The following is a 14,950-nucleotide window of genomic DNA, read 5'->3' as shown; positions in this document are numbered from 1 at the left end:
TGAACGGTTGTAATAAAAAAACAATACCGGGTAGGTTTAAAACACATAAAATTCTACACTCGATATGATTAAACAGGAGTGAAAGGCCTGGGGAAGGCAGAGGCCAGCACTGCCTCGTCAAGAAAAAGCACAGAAGGGACAGGAGAGCGGCGGCCGGCCGTCCTCGAGCGGCTGCGACCTGGAAGGAGCTGCCCCTCCTGGGCCGGCTGGGCTGCTGTGACCCCAGGAGCGCTGACTCACAGTTTGGTTTACGGGAGCTATTTTATGGAGATGTTCTCACCGTAAATGGCTCGTCTGATTAGTGCTGCTCTGGGAAGCGGAAACGGGCGTGGGCTGTGTGCGCTGGGTGGGCGCTCCCGGCTCCGGGGGCCCGTGCCGCCTTGGGAGAGGCTGAGGGGCGCAGGGCCATGGCCATCGCTGAGGGAGAAGCAGAGGAACCTGCCTCCCCCTCCCGAGAGGGCAGAGCCAGAGCGAAGCCCTGGGTGACCGGCTCTCATCCAGGCCAGCCCGGCACCTGTCCCCGGGGCGGAGCCTCGGTCCTCAGCCCCGCCTCCCTTTTCACTGACTCGTGACACGAAGTCAGCAACGCTCGTCCTGGGACAGTCTCACCACCCCCGCCCGGCTGCTCAGCGATGCTCAGACGGCATTTACGGCTCCAAGGCGGGACAGCACACTCACGTGCGCACTCATGTGCACACCCCCCCACGGGGAGAAGCACCTCTCCAGACGGAATCCTAAGCTGGGTCCCAGAGCTTTAACTAGGGACGTGGCGCCCCCCCAGCCCCTGACACCCCAACAACAGCTTCGGCTGCAAACCCATGCTCCTCTGGTCGGATGCAGCTGCGTTATTTTAATAACTCGGGTCCCACAACGTCAGTAAAGTCCCCGAGACACTCCACCACCAGCAGTGTTTACTGAGCAGCATGGAGTGATCGTTCCCATTCTGCAAATGTTTTCTCAAAATAACAGTTAAAGATACAGACACATTTTAACTAAGAAGTGAAAATGATTTTCAAGTCTCTTCGAAGTCTGGAACCGACTGCAGTCAGAGAAAACAGAGCGCCCCCCCAAGCCCCACACCCTGTCCGCGCCCTCCCTGCCGCCCTGCCCGTGCCCCCAAGCCAGGCTCCCCCAGCCGGTCCTGTCCTGGTCTCTGGCTGTCTTCATGTCAGCGAACTCTCGCCTCCCAAGCTCGAAGACAGAAGTCACTTTCTCCGGCCCCCTCATGCCCAGCACAGAACCACAGAGGCTTCAGTAGATGCCAGCTCCCTGGTGGGCATCACTGCCTGCAGCAGCCCCTGGGGGACCGAGGGCCCCCGGGCAGCAGCCGGGGTGACGCAGGAGGTGCTGCGGGGGGAGCTGGAGTCAGGTCCTGCTGCCGGAGGCGCAGACAAGGCAGCGCTGTGACGTCCTTTGGGAGCCCCGTGGACGGCTCGGAGGGGCCATCATTCTCCATGGTTGTGAAGTGCAGGAGAGCCCTCGGCCTCACAGACTCTGCGGCTGGCAGGCTGCCCAAAGGGGGGCTCAGAGGGCACATTACTGAGCGCGCCTCCTCCAGGACGCAGCTCATGCGCCCGCTGGGGCGCAAGCTGGCCCCTTCCCCAAAGCCTGTCAGTCCTCGCAGACCAGACACACACTCCTCTTCCTCACGTGCTCTGCTCCTGATAAATACCGGGGCAAATCAGGGTGGAGTTGTGAAAATGGAAACGCAGGGAGGACCCACGTAGCTCCAACAAGCATCTTCTTTCTCCCCCAGACTGTTGCTAATGCGGTTTCTGTAACGACCTTTAATGCTTCAGCTGAACGCTGGAACTGGAGACGTGAGAGGAGGCGCGTCTGACCCGCAGCCCTGGCAACACTCCAGCCGACCCAGGAGGTCTCAGTCCCACCTCCAAGCCCCGCTCCCCAAGCCGGGCCACCAGCGATGGGCAAATAAAGCAATAAACACGATCCGAAGCCTCCTGGACTCCTGCAGCTGATGACTCACCGACCTTGACGCTTCAAGGGTTCCCCAAGTCAGACGTCCTGGCTCAATTCGGGCGAAGGAGGTCTGCGCAGCCCCACCTGTGTGCCAGGGCCGTCCAGGCTGGCACGCAGGTGGTTGGAAGCAGCCACGCCAGGTAGAGACAGATGCCCACCTCCTCAGAGCAGCCTGGGCTGGACATGGACTGAGTTCTACCGGAAGTTCTGGTCGCCTTCCTAACCCTCGTCTTGCTCAAGAGACAAGGAGTCCTCACCACCCGTCCTCACTGCCATCGTCACTGTGTCCTCATCCACCACCCTCAGCACTCGCAGAGCGCCTCCTCTGTGCCGGGTGCCGCCCCGCACGCTGGCAGTCACGGCTGATGGTTTCACGGGGGCTCTAAAGCACCCCCCACCCCCAGCTCTTCCCACACCGATACCTTAGTTCAACGTGTTGACGAGGTTTCACGGAGCATGGGAAGGGCCCCCCCCTGGTGCTGCGTGTTTACCCCACAGACCTGGCACTTCAGAAACGCCTCCTCTGGAGGGAAGGCACAGTGGGGACGGCGAGCCTGGCCCCCAGCCCAGGTCTCTCTCAGCCACAGCCATCGCTCCTGATGCGAAGGGCAACGCAAGGGTGGCAGCAGGGTTCGACGGGAGGGCCCTGTGCCGGGCCGGGAGGCGGGCGGAGCGGGGGTCTGGGCCAGCTGACAGATGGGTTGCTCTGTGGATAAAGCAGGGCTGGAGGGCTTTCAGGGTGGGAAGCGAGGGCTGCACAAAGGCCCAGAGACAGGGGCGCACAGGGGACCTCCCTGGGCTGAGGAGGAGCCGGCCAGGAGCACAAAAGGGATTCACAGTCCCACTCTGCATCCAGCGCCTATCAGGCCAAAGGGCAGAGCCCGGGTGGGGGCGGGGCGGTGGCGTCACGGAAGCAGCTGTCCCTCTGGTCTCAGAAATGGCACGTCACAGGGCCCAGTTCCTCCTCGGAGATCTGCTGGGAACTGCAACCGGCTGTGGGGCACAGGGATCTCTGACAACGGGTCTGGTGGCTCTGTTGCTGACACGCTGGTGGCCTCGGCCAAGTCACTCCTGGTCTGTCTCTGCTCCATTTCTGCAGCCGAGCAGGGCAGGCTCTGCCCTCTGAGCCTGCGGGAGCTTCTGAAAGCTGCCACCTCCCGCCCAGAGGGAGTGGGGCGGAGCTCCCACGGGACATGGGCATCTGCATCGGCCTTCGAGTCAAGCCAGCTAGGGGGTGTCCTGCATCTCAGGCCGGAGGGGCTGTGGGATGCGAACTTTGAGGGCTGGGAGGAGGTGCCCGGAGAGGATCTGAGAGCAAGCGGATACCTGGGACGCTGCTGGCCGGGGAACAAGGGCCATTTGTCACATGCAGGGCCCCAGCTCTGTTTGCTGCCCCGCTTGGAGTTGATTTGAAACCTGCAGACTCAAGATGTGCCAAAGAAACCCACCTCTGGACGAGGGGCTCCCAGGAGCCGCGGAGCCAGCGCAGAATTAAAACGCCCGTGTCACCGCCATCACTGGGAAACGCGGGGTCCAAGGTCAGAAGAGACACAGTTCCAGAGCGGCTGGGGTTTTTGCCCAGTTTTCCCCCTTACATTTCAATTTCAAATTTTGGGGCCACTTAACTCAGTATTTTTCTTCTCTTTGAATGTGGCAGAGGATGAGGAAGCCGGGGTGGGGGGAGAAAGTCCTGCAACACGGGGACTAGGCATGACTCCGCTCCAGCGGATTGCTGCGTTTCACACACGAGTCTGTGTTTTGGCTCCTCCCGCAGGAGCACCTCAGGCTCCGGTCACAGGGCGTGTGTTGCGCGTTTATGGGAGAGCTGATGCTGGGAACACTCCCCTCCTGGTTATTCCCTGGCTTCACTGTCTTTACAAAAAAAATGCAAATGATAAAGTGCTTACCTATAAAGCAAATCCAAAATTTTAAACTTTAATTAGAGGGTTTACACGTAGCTTCACATTGACACTAACACCCTGCGTGCACGAATAACCCAGTAGCTACCACATAAACTCTCCTACCTGACTTGCGATTAAACGTCACAAAGTCAACCCAAGGGTAAACCTGACTGCCTGTCCCTCCCTCCCTTCAACACCACGGAGCTGTGCGTGTTAAAACATCTGTCCTTACTTGCTAATGTAATCACTTGGATATTCTCCAAATAACCCTAAACACAGACACACACACACAGAGACCTAATTCTGACGCCTGCTTTATTTTTCATGCTCACAAGTCTGAAGAGAATACTTTTTCACAACTGTCGCCGTCCGCACCGGAGAGCCTCCAGTGAGTGTCTCGCTCTTGCTGACAGAAAAACGACCTCCCCAGATTCCCAAAGAAGAACACCCCAGTGCAGACTTAAGAACAGCTAGTTCGACGCAGAAGAGAGACGCTGTTCCGTGGCGTCTCTCACCGTGGCTCGACCCTCCTGAAGATCGACGAAGGCCGGCACAGACTGGTCTAGCGCAAGTAAGAGGGCTCTCTGCCGGTTCCTGGAATTCCCTCTGTTTCGTCTGTGCGTCCAAGACCCTCCCAGACCCGGGCTCAGCCCTTCCCAAACGTCTCTCTCTCCTCAGCGTGAGCTTCAGCTCCAAGAAGACTTCCCCATCTGCCGCCCAGACTTACGGCGTCATGGGCTCCATCTTCTCCCGGGCACCTGCCTGCGTCTCTCCCCCTCTGAGCCCCCTTCCCCAGCTCCTCTGGGAAGCCCCCCCGACCTTCCCAGGCTCCCTGTGGGCCACCACAGAGCTGCCTGTCTCAGGCACGTCCTTAACACCAGTGCGAACCGGCCCGACATTCACACTCTGATGAGATGTAAAGTTCTCTTGTCCCCGTTGCTTCAGAAAATGTGACTCTATCGTTATGAGAAATAAGCTTTCTAGAAAAAAGATGTTCTGGAAGAGTTCTCAGTTCAGCTGCGCAGCCTTCCCAAGGCTCTCTGAGGTGTCTGTACCTCAAGGGTGACCCACGCGCCGACAGGGACGCAGTGTTTGGGAGCCACACACGGGCCAGGCCCTCAAGCAGAACTCCGCGCCCAGAGCAGCTGCCGGCCAGGGCTGGGAAGACGAGGGGCGGCCACGGGCTGGGAGCCACGGAGAACTCCAAGCCCAAAGGGGCCTGGGGCCCTGGGGAGGGTGACGCCAGCGCCCAGTGTCCCTGGGCAGGAGGCAGCCGCCGGGCCGACTGCTCTGTGTCAGGGACTTGTGCTGGGGCCCGTCTTCCTCTGTCACGTCCCTGAATGTGCCTCCTCTGACATTTGGAAACTGCTGTCCCCTGCCGATTCCCCTGGGTTTGACTGCATTTGCCTTCCTAGCACTCTCTCCCCTCGAAATACACAGCTCCTATGTACCTCTGACAGCCCGAGCCACCCCCGAGTGGCTGTTCCTCACTCTGCCACCTTCTGTAACCTCTCCTCTTCGATGCCGGGTACGTGTCGGGTTAAGAGCTGGGCTTGGCCATTCTTGACAGGCTAATGCATTTCACTGCAGATAACGCCACTCAGCATGGAGACGTCCTCTGGTGCCCACCGAGGGCGCGTCAGAGTGGACGACCTTGGGGCCAGCACGAGCCTCCTGCTGCGGGTGCTGTGCGGGCCCGCGGGGTCTGCTCACAGCCGCCAGACGGAGGCTGTCCCCGGGGGAGGCGGCATGCAGAGAGCTGGGCTCTGGTCGAAGAGGGCCCTGCATGGCCACCCCGGCCTCTCCATAGAGACACGACCCCCCCCCCCTCCACCACAAGAAGGGTGCCCGGGGCTGTTGCACTCGGTGTGGACCACCGCTGCCACTTCTGCGGGCCCTCCGACAGCCTGCCCTGGAGAAGTCCTGCTCCCTCTCCCACCGTGGCTGTTTTGGTCTAAATCCCTATTTAATCCATCTTTCACACTTCCCTTTACTCTCTCAAGCTTCTCCCCACACACACCTGATGTCAGGGCGGCTTCGCCTCTCTGAGAAGCAGTCCCCTTGCAGCCGGTCCCCAAGCGCACCTGCCCACACAGCCGCCACATTTCTCTCATCCCAGGACCGCCCGAGCCCAGCCCTGGTGTGACAGGAGAGACACACGTCCTGGGTGGGGTGGGTGAGGGGACTGGAGGTGGCTCAGGCCCCAATCTACACACCGGGTCCATCTTCCTCCAGAGACAAACTGAGGGCTGACTTGACTGAATTCTGGCCCTGGACGGACGGTGAAGAAGACACCCTTCCCGGAAGTCACAGTGTCGCCGGAACTCTGTCTTCACACCCGCACCTCCCCAGACGCCTTCCTCAGAGTGTCCTCAACTTTACACAACAGTCTAGATCTCCGGCTTCTCTAGGAGTATGCTGCTTTCTCTGCAGACTGGATGCCCCAAGTTTTGCTTGAGAAAATGTGCCCAGGTCTCTGGATCAGGGCCCAAGGCTGAGAGCACCCCCACAAAGGCAGGTGAGTAAGAAACACACACAGGGGGCCCAGAGCCAAGCCGTCCAGATGAGCCCCCACAACAAAGACCGCTGGGAGCCCGTGATCCCCACAAGCAGACAGAATTTCGAACTGAAATGAGCCAACACCCCCACGACCTTCTCTGAACTCCAAGAGCGCCGTGAAGGGCACCCAGCCCTTTCCTGCCTGTGTTGTGGCGAGGAGGGCAGGGCTGTGAGAGGTGCCAGGCCCAGGCTCTGGCTGGTGCCATCAGGACAGGGGGCTTCGCGGGCTCTTCCATGGGTCCAAATGGCGGGAAAGAAAGAGTTAACAAGTAAAAAGCACAGCAAGAGGGAAAGAGACTCAGAAGGAAGAATGTTGGGGGAGACTAAGGGCCTTGTCCACGGAGCCACTGTCAGCGCCACGTGTCAGGGGGGGTGACTAAAGCCTTGCCCACGGAGCCACTGTCAGCGCCACATGTGGGGGAGACTAAAGCATTGTCCACGGAGCCACTGTCAGCGCCACGTGTCAGGGGGAGACTAAAGCCTTGTCCACAGAGCCACTGTCAGTGCCACGTGTCAGGGGGTGACTAAAGCCTTGTCCATGGAGCCACTGTCAGTGCCACATGTGGGGGAGACTAAAGCCTTGTCCACGGAGCCACTGCCAGTGCCACATGTGGGGGAGACTAAAGCCTTGTCCACGGAGCCACTGCCAGCCCCAGGGAGAGCTGAAATCCTCAGAGGACACCGTGGTCCTTGGTGCCGATGCCCGGGCTTGGAAGGCTGCCTGGGATCTTGGGAGCGGTCCTTGCATGGTCCCTGCAGCCGCTCCCAGCTTTCCTGCCTCCGGTCCCTGCTCCCTAGGCCTGTCCTGGTGGAGTCTGTCGCCCAGTGGTGAGGACCCCCAGTGCCTGAGTCCATCCTCTTGCCTGGAATGTCTGTCCCCCCATCTACCCGCAGGTCCCTCCTTTCCGGGGACCCCATGCAGCCTCCATCCACCCGTGGGCTCAGGGCTCCTCCCTGTGACCCTGAACCCATCTGATTTCCGCACCACACTAGCCACCTCTTCACCATCGCTGGCTTCTTGTGCTGCTCACTGGGCTTCACGTGGTTTTATGGCAAACGCCTTGGCTACTTGAAATTATCAAGAGCAGAGACGTGGTGTCAGTCTTTCCTCAGTCTCCTGCAGCGCCTGTCACCACGAGGAGGGTGGGGGGGGGAGGGGCCACCAGAGCTTGAGACCAGAGAAGGTCCTGTCCCGTCTGCTGAGGGTCCCCAGCCAGCGGGCCCACTCTCTGGGCGTCTGGGGCTGAAATGCCCAGTTCAGCTCTGCCCCCTCCCCCGCAGGCCGTAGGCCGGGGACAAGTCACACCTTCTCCCATGCCTCTTTCTCCACGTGTATAAGGAGGCCCTGACTGCTGGGAGTGGCCATATGGTGTGGCCAGGCAAGGCTTTCAAAGCCCCTTTGTGGGCATCATTCACAGGAGCTGGTGGCTGAGGATGAGGGCACCAGGGCGGGGGGCTCAGAGAGCCTTCCTGGGTGCAGGGCGCCATCAGACGCGCCCCTCTGGCTTTGGCAGGATGGAATTGCTCCCTGACTCAGACAGTGAGCCGGGCAAGCAGACTAGAACATGCCCTGGACGGAAGCAGAGTAAATGGGGCACCTGCCCTGCCCACCTCCCACACCGCCCTCACCTGGCAGCCGTGTGAGCACACGGAGCTCCCGCTCAGGGACATGTGCTCCCTTTGGGTCACTCTAGGACAAGACGAGAGAACCCAGGAGAAGCCCCCGGCACAGACACAGAAGAGGGAAGACGCTTCCCAGCTTCCTGGCCTTCCTTGAGAAACAGGTCTTCACGTCAAACCCAGATGCACGGCCACACCACGAAAACGCAAACAGATCAGCGCAAGTAACTCAGCATCCGGAGGAAGCCATGGACTCCAGGCCTCGGGCTTCTCAGCATTAGACGTTCCAATCTTTTATTTTCCAAATATCTCACTGAGTGGCCTGTTATTTTTTATTAAGTCTGAGCTAATTGTCTCTGTCTGATCGGGGGAGTGCCTGGCTATATTAGGGTGGCAACATGTTTCCTTTGTATGCTTAGCCATTTCCCTGGCAATCGTTCCAGACTTCAGCCTCCCCTGGAAGATCTATTTCCAAATCTCAGGAGCTATTTTTGAGGAAACACGTTGTACAGAAACCAGAGAATGAGAGAGTCGTTGTTGCTTTTGGAAACTGCGTGCTGGAAAATTTAAGATTTAGGAGGAAAACATGCTACAAATTCACGTCTTCCAGAAACATGCTCGGACCCAGAGTGGAAAGATCTCTGGAAGGTTCAGCCGAGCTTGTCGGCTCTGATACTGATCACCTGACACCAAACGCACATGTGAAAAGCAGGCCCGGACACCCCCAGGGCTGATGGGTCCCTTCGCTCCCCTCACTGAAAAGGTGAGCAAGTTTTCCTGGGTTCTCCCAAGGCTGCCTCTAGGAGCACCCCCCGGATAGCAACGTGGCACTGACTGTGTGTAGGGGAGCCCAGGCCTGTTCTGGGGTCACAGAGCACAGGAAGGCCACCTGGCTGCTACCTGACCAGACGGAACACGCACACCTGCAAAAGCAGCCGGAACCTGGAGAGTTTCCACGGAAGTCCACCTGCAGACACTGGTGCTGTCAGCTCCTCCCGCAAAGGCAGAATCTGCACAACTCTAACCCAGCTCTCCAGCTTGACGAGGTGGCAGCACACGGAGACGGTGCTGAGTAGCATTTTAGGGCAGCGTTTCATTTTTAAAACAGGATAGATTCTGCTTACTGGAAACTCGCCAAAAAAAAAAAAATTCTTCTGATTTGAAAATTTAAACATAAAGCAAAGCAAAGGCCCTCTAAGACACACAGCCGACCAAGACAGGAAGGGCCGGCGTGCGAACCTGCGGTGGGATCAACGAAGCCGCAAGCGATGTCACAGGTTTTCACCCAAATCGGGAAACGTTTCTGCGACCAGCGATACACCAAGCAGAGAAGAGTCAATGCAGCCAGGAGAAGGCCCCCTAATTCAAAAGCCAGGAGCAAAGCCAGCCTGGGGCACGTCCCCGTGGCCAGCCCAGTCCTCCTGGCTCACAGGTGAGCGGTCAGGCGCTGGAGCATCGGAGCAGCAGCTTCCAGCAATGGCAGGGGCGCTGGGTGGCTGTTTACAGGTCCCGCGCCCACCGCCGCCCCTCCTCCAGGTCTGGTTCCAGAGCCTCCAAAAACAAGGGAGCCCGCTGGGTATTGTGGAATAAACTATCAAAAGAGGCCCTGCTGAAAATTCCGCAGCAGCCTCTGCCCCGGCGCGGGAAGGGAGAGGGGCCGGCAGGATGCGCGAGTTGCTGCTCTGAGATGATCAAAGCCTCAGAGACACGCACGCAACATTCAAAGAGACTCGGAGAGGAAAAGGCGGGGAACGTCTTCTAACCATCTAACGACTTGTTTCTGCACAGTTTTGCCCAATCACCTTCCGCAGAAGTGGGACACCTCCCGGCAAACGTGCACAGCGCGCTGCTCACCCAGCACCACAGCTCAGTGCGCACGCGCCACCTCCGTGCGCGCTCACGAGTGCAGGTAACACGGATGCGGCATGACACGCCAACTTGGGGGAGAAAGACCAAAAGCAAAGAACCTGGCTTTTTCAATAATGAAGTACAGGTTTAATCCAAACATATTATGTTTATCTGTTTAGGAGGAAAAAATAACATTCACTAAAGCAATGGGGGGAAAGTTTGGTGGCGGTATTCCATTGAAACACGAGCTTTAAAAATGGGTTTCAGTTCTTCAGAAAGTTAACACACCTGACCCTGGCACGTGTGAGCTAGCTGAACGTCCACAGGTAACCTGGCGAGACTGGCGGCTCCTTAAGTGCTAAAGTGCAAGCGTCTACCCAGGGAGCTCTGATTCCCCAGTAGGCGAAGCAGACAAAACCCGCACACGCGCACGTGTAAACCAAGAAATCTTTGAAATGCTAGCTCTGTCTCTGAAGTAGTTCTATTTTAAGGGAGAAACGGAAAAAGGTGTAAACACGTTTGCATGAGAAGCTAATACTGCAAACTGCTCACTGTGTTGAAACAACTTAAGGAAAGCCCGCTATTAGGAGGGTTCCGTGGGCCCGCGGCCCCTCACCCCACACCGCCGACCACGCACACGCCGGGGGCCCAGTGGCCCCCACCCCCCACACCGCCGACCACGCACACGCCGGGGGCCTGCACGCACGGCCGGCGACTTCAGGGCGCGGACATTAGCAGGCGCACATCTAAGGGCTAAGTCGACCCATGCTTCATGAAGGGTCAACCAGAGGAGGCCTTCCCGCTAGAAGAGTCTTGCAACGACACCACTGCTGTGCCATGTAACTGGGACACGCGGGTCCTCTGCTGACTCTCTGGGAAGAAGGCGCTGGTCCGTTCTCCAGAACACCAGCCCCGAGCCTCCCTCTCCACCGACTCTCCCCGTGTAAGAATGTTAGTTCTGTCTTTAAAGGGTGACCTCGGACTCTGATGTCAGTGAAACTATGACTCTGCACCCACCGTTCTGTCATCTCTAGGTCACTTAACTTCTACCCCAACTTACACAGAAACCTTTATAAAATGAATGGAATATTTCCATCACATCTCCATAAAAGGAAGAAAGCATCGTATCAAGTTGCTCGGTCTTCCTCGTGGCCAGTGCTGAGAAGGGTGACGAGGTCTGTCTGCAAACTCCCTGCATCACAGAGTTAGCAAAGTGCAGAAGTTCGATGTCTTGAAATGAAGCATTGAAGCAACTAGATACTATTCCCCAAATTGTTATTTTACATTTGAAATACTCAAAAAAACTCTTCAGACAGACTTTTAAACTTGGGTCTGTGGCAGCTCTAGAAAGGTCCTGGCACGTCAGTGAACTGATACCTGCTCCGTCTGCGCACGTGAACCCCTGTACGTGGAACTATCCTTTCACCCTCCTTAACCCATGACTCAGCTAAATTTAGAGCTAAAACTCGTGAAACCCCCATCTCCACTCGCTGAGTGTGCCCCGCTCAGCCAAGCCAAAATAACACAGCAGCCCGGAGCCACCATGCTCTCACCAGGGGACAGTCCTCTCTGACGCTGGAAACCTCCACATCTAGTCAAGCAGCACCCCCAAAGGTCTTCTGCGCTGATTTCAAAATGCAGCCCACCAGAAAATCTTTACAACAGTCTCATTTCCAAATTTCCATGCATATTTTTAAAGGAAAAGTTTTTTTTCCCCTGTACTTTCTCCCTTTTTTATTAGTCTGGATTGAAGAAAAGCACACATTTCATTTATTGTCTAGATTACAGATTCTTATTAAACAAACCAGAGCTCATTATAAAATCAATATCAACTTAGCCACCGTGCCCCCAGGAGGGACAGCGTAAAGGTCACTCCAAGAAATTCAAACAGTTTTCCTGCTGGAAGGGCATGATTTTAATTACAGATACTATTAATTAGAGCTGTCACGGGGAAGCTTTTTTTTCCTGTTAATTATCACAAACTCAGTTCTAAGTACGCATTTGCAACATGCACTTTTGTCAGAATGAGCCGTTTCTGCATGCAAGTCCAACCTTCCCTTTCTATCAATATTTTATATTCGAATTTCAAAGTGTATCAAAGGATGCTATGCTTTCTAAAAACCTACCCCCGTAATGATCTCCCATCTCTTGCACACGGAACAGAACTGGTGTGATAATTTATTTATGTCCTGGCACAGACGTGGCCCAGAAGACCCGGCATCCTGCACTGATGGTCCCTGCTCAATAGGATTTCTGGGTACATTCTTACTAGTTTATGTGACATTTTTCCCAGGCTTCTTCTTCAAACGTGATTTTTCTTTTGCTTTGAAGCTAAGCTCACTCTGTGACTGAAATGCCATCTCCCACACATTTGAAAGCTGCTGTTTCTTTATAAGAAAAGATCATACTGGCCAGGCTTGTGACTTCTTCCAGAAAACTAGAGTTTTCTTCGTTCAACACCACCACCAAGAATTTTGAAACACGAAAAAAAATGCTCTCTCCTGGTCTATTTTAAGCAGAGCAATTTTATAAATATAGCCCAGCTCCTTATGTGAGACAGGGTCAGGGTGGCTCTCAGACAACTCCTGGAGGGCACCTCTCACAACACCTGGGGGGCAGGTTCTAGAAAGAGCTTGAGCCCCCCACCCCCAGTGGTGTACTGGGATGACAGAATGATAATATTTAACTTAGATGTGACTGTCAGACATGATGCATTATTTACATAACATATTCCACATCATAATCATGTGACTTGCGAAAACAAAGAATCTACTCCAATGGGAGAAAATCTTCTACAAAATATACTGACTGAACTTTAAAAATGGTGATTAATGTTCTTGGAGTTAAATTATATTTTAAGTTAAAAGAAATCAGATGCCCTGACTTGTATATTTTCTAGGCTTGCACTGCTGTTACAACCAAAGGTATGTTTTCATTACAGAACGTTATTAACACTGAAGTGTTTGCTGCAGAACTTCCACACATTCTGCGATTTTTTTTTTAAATGTCCAGTTTGGTCTGAACCTGCCTTCCTCCCACTCTCATTGGTGTCCAGCGTGTTTCCAGGTGCGTCTGGTCTCTCGAATCCCCAGGACACAGCTGCCCCCACTGCTCTCCTGAAGTCACTGCTGGTTTACTTTCCATTTATCAGCGTTCTACTTCACTTATCCAAATACTAGTGAGGGCGGCGACAGAGCAGGTGGGAGGGTCTTTTCACAGAAGACCCGAGGAAGTCAGTGATTTCAGAGACATCTTCAAACATCTACACAGCCAATTTATCTTGCAACTCTGACTTTTTTAAAATTAATACTGGCCAAACTAAGGAAGATACAAGTAATACATAATTCATGTAGCGTACACTTCCCCCCACATTTCTAATTAGCAACTCGCTTTCACAGCTAACACGAGACTATCCAAGAACAGCATAAGATTAATATAAAGCAGGAAAACTATGGTTGCCAGGTATTTACATGAATGCTAATGAGAAGTTTCACATCGTCATCACAGGAGAACCCAAACTAGGAATAAATGAACTGCTGGGGCCGGGGGAGGGGCCGGAGGGGAGTCCAACGTCTGCTCCAGGACAAGTGCACCTGAGACAGCGCTGAGGAAAGGCACTTCTTACCTGGTAGGCGCTGGGCGCATCTGGGCCCGGGCCACCCCCGAGTCCCGAGAGCTTCTCTTTCAGCCTGTGGTGAGAGCTGTGGCGCAGGCAGTAGAAGACGCTGGATGCCAGGAGGACCCCCACGACGGCCACGATGGAGACCAGGGTGAGCACGATGAACTTGGCGGAGTCGTCCTGCTCTGCCTGATGAGGCAGGAGCCTGAGTTTGCTTCTCTGCGGAACGGGAGAGGGGGCATGTGAGTACCCAGCGATTCAGGAGCTCCAGAAAACCATCCTTTGCAAACAGCAACCTAAGAAGTGAAGCTGCGCACAGCACAACAGCCCTGGGCGGGCACCAAAGCAGCAGCCGAAGGGCGGCCCAGACACGCAGCCCTAGGACCCGCCGCCAGAGTCCCTTCCAAGCAGCGCACCACAGACCGCCATGTTTTCAGAGGGCACGTTGAAGGCATCACTTTTCCCTCGCTTTAAAAGGCTGCTGTTTCTCAAACTTAACAATATCCAGCACTGGGCAGCTAATTCACTGCCTTAAGTAAAACACAGCGCTCACCTCTTCCTCTTAGCAGGTGGGAGGGAAATAACACAGCAAGGTGCCCAGACCCAGCATGCAAACCAGCGAGCGGGCGGGAGGGGGGGTGCTGAATGGGTGCCAGAGCCGCTGTGGCTAAAAGTAGCAGCAGAAGTGGAACGAGTCCAGCCCGGCTTGAGGTGTCTTGCTAATACTCTCGGTAACACTGCAGGGAGGTGCCGCCCTGGAAGGCCCTCGGCCTGCCTTCCGAGGCACGTCCCCCGGTACAGTCCACGGACCTGGGCCCCTCTCCACGCGGGGCTGCCCCGCAGCCCAGACCCCCGCACGTCGCACCTCTGCACTTTCCCCCTGAAAGGAGCTGCGAGACGTGGGAACACGATGGCCCGGGAGTTCACCTCTCGGATGCGGATGCGGCGGGTAAGAGGTGAGGGAGCCCGTCCACCAGATGCTCAGGCTTCGGGGGGGTGGGGGTGGGAAGGTCCTTCGGGGCGGTTCACTAGTCTCCGTGTGCACAAAGTTGCAGAGCGCTCGCCCTCATTAGCTTGGTTATGAGGAATATTAGCAACAATTAAAAACGCCAGGGGAAGACGGAAGCGACTCCGGCCAGCACAGCCCTCCACGACCGCTCGGGGGGGAATGGAGGCGCGCGCCCCCGCCTCAGCCCGGCGGCTACAAGATGAGCGCAATTAGCAGACTCCCTCCGCCGCCTAATTCCGCGTGGTGACAAAATGGACTTTTCCCCATGAATGCCTGGCCGGCCTATTCATTATCTCTCTTCTATTGGTAATTTTCTGCTCCGTATTCAGCCTCCCAACTCTTCATTTCCTCCCGTCTCCGAGTGTACACAGGGCCTCTTATGTCAGGCCGGGCCATTTTTATCTTGTAATCATA

The 14,950-nt window shown here is 55.9% G+C and overlaps 1 protein-coding gene across 2 annotated transcripts in view; it reads right to left on the bottom strand.

The window, feature by feature from the left end:
• Positions 1 to 14,950, bottom strand: part of PTPRN2 (protein tyrosine phosphatase receptor type N2) — a 519,894-nt gene that overhangs the window by 91,741 nt on the left and 413,203 nt on the right. For both annotated transcript variants that reach the window (XM_032482973.1, XM_032482974.1), the window contains one exon: positions 13,534 to 13,746. In XM_032482973.1, coding sequence (XP_032338864.1) covers positions 13,534 to 13,746 — 213 coding nt within the window. The remainder of the gene's footprint in view (positions 1 to 13,533; positions 13,747 to 14,950) is intronic.

This window comes from Camelus ferus, chromosome 7, assembly GCF_009834535.1.
Source record: "Camelus ferus isolate YT-003-E chromosome 7, BCGSAC_Cfer_1.0, whole genome shotgun sequence".
Lineage (NCBI taxonomy): Eukaryota > Metazoa > Chordata > Mammalia > Artiodactyla > Camelidae > Camelus > Camelus ferus.
This window is presented reverse-complemented; position numbering and strand designations above follow the sequence as displayed.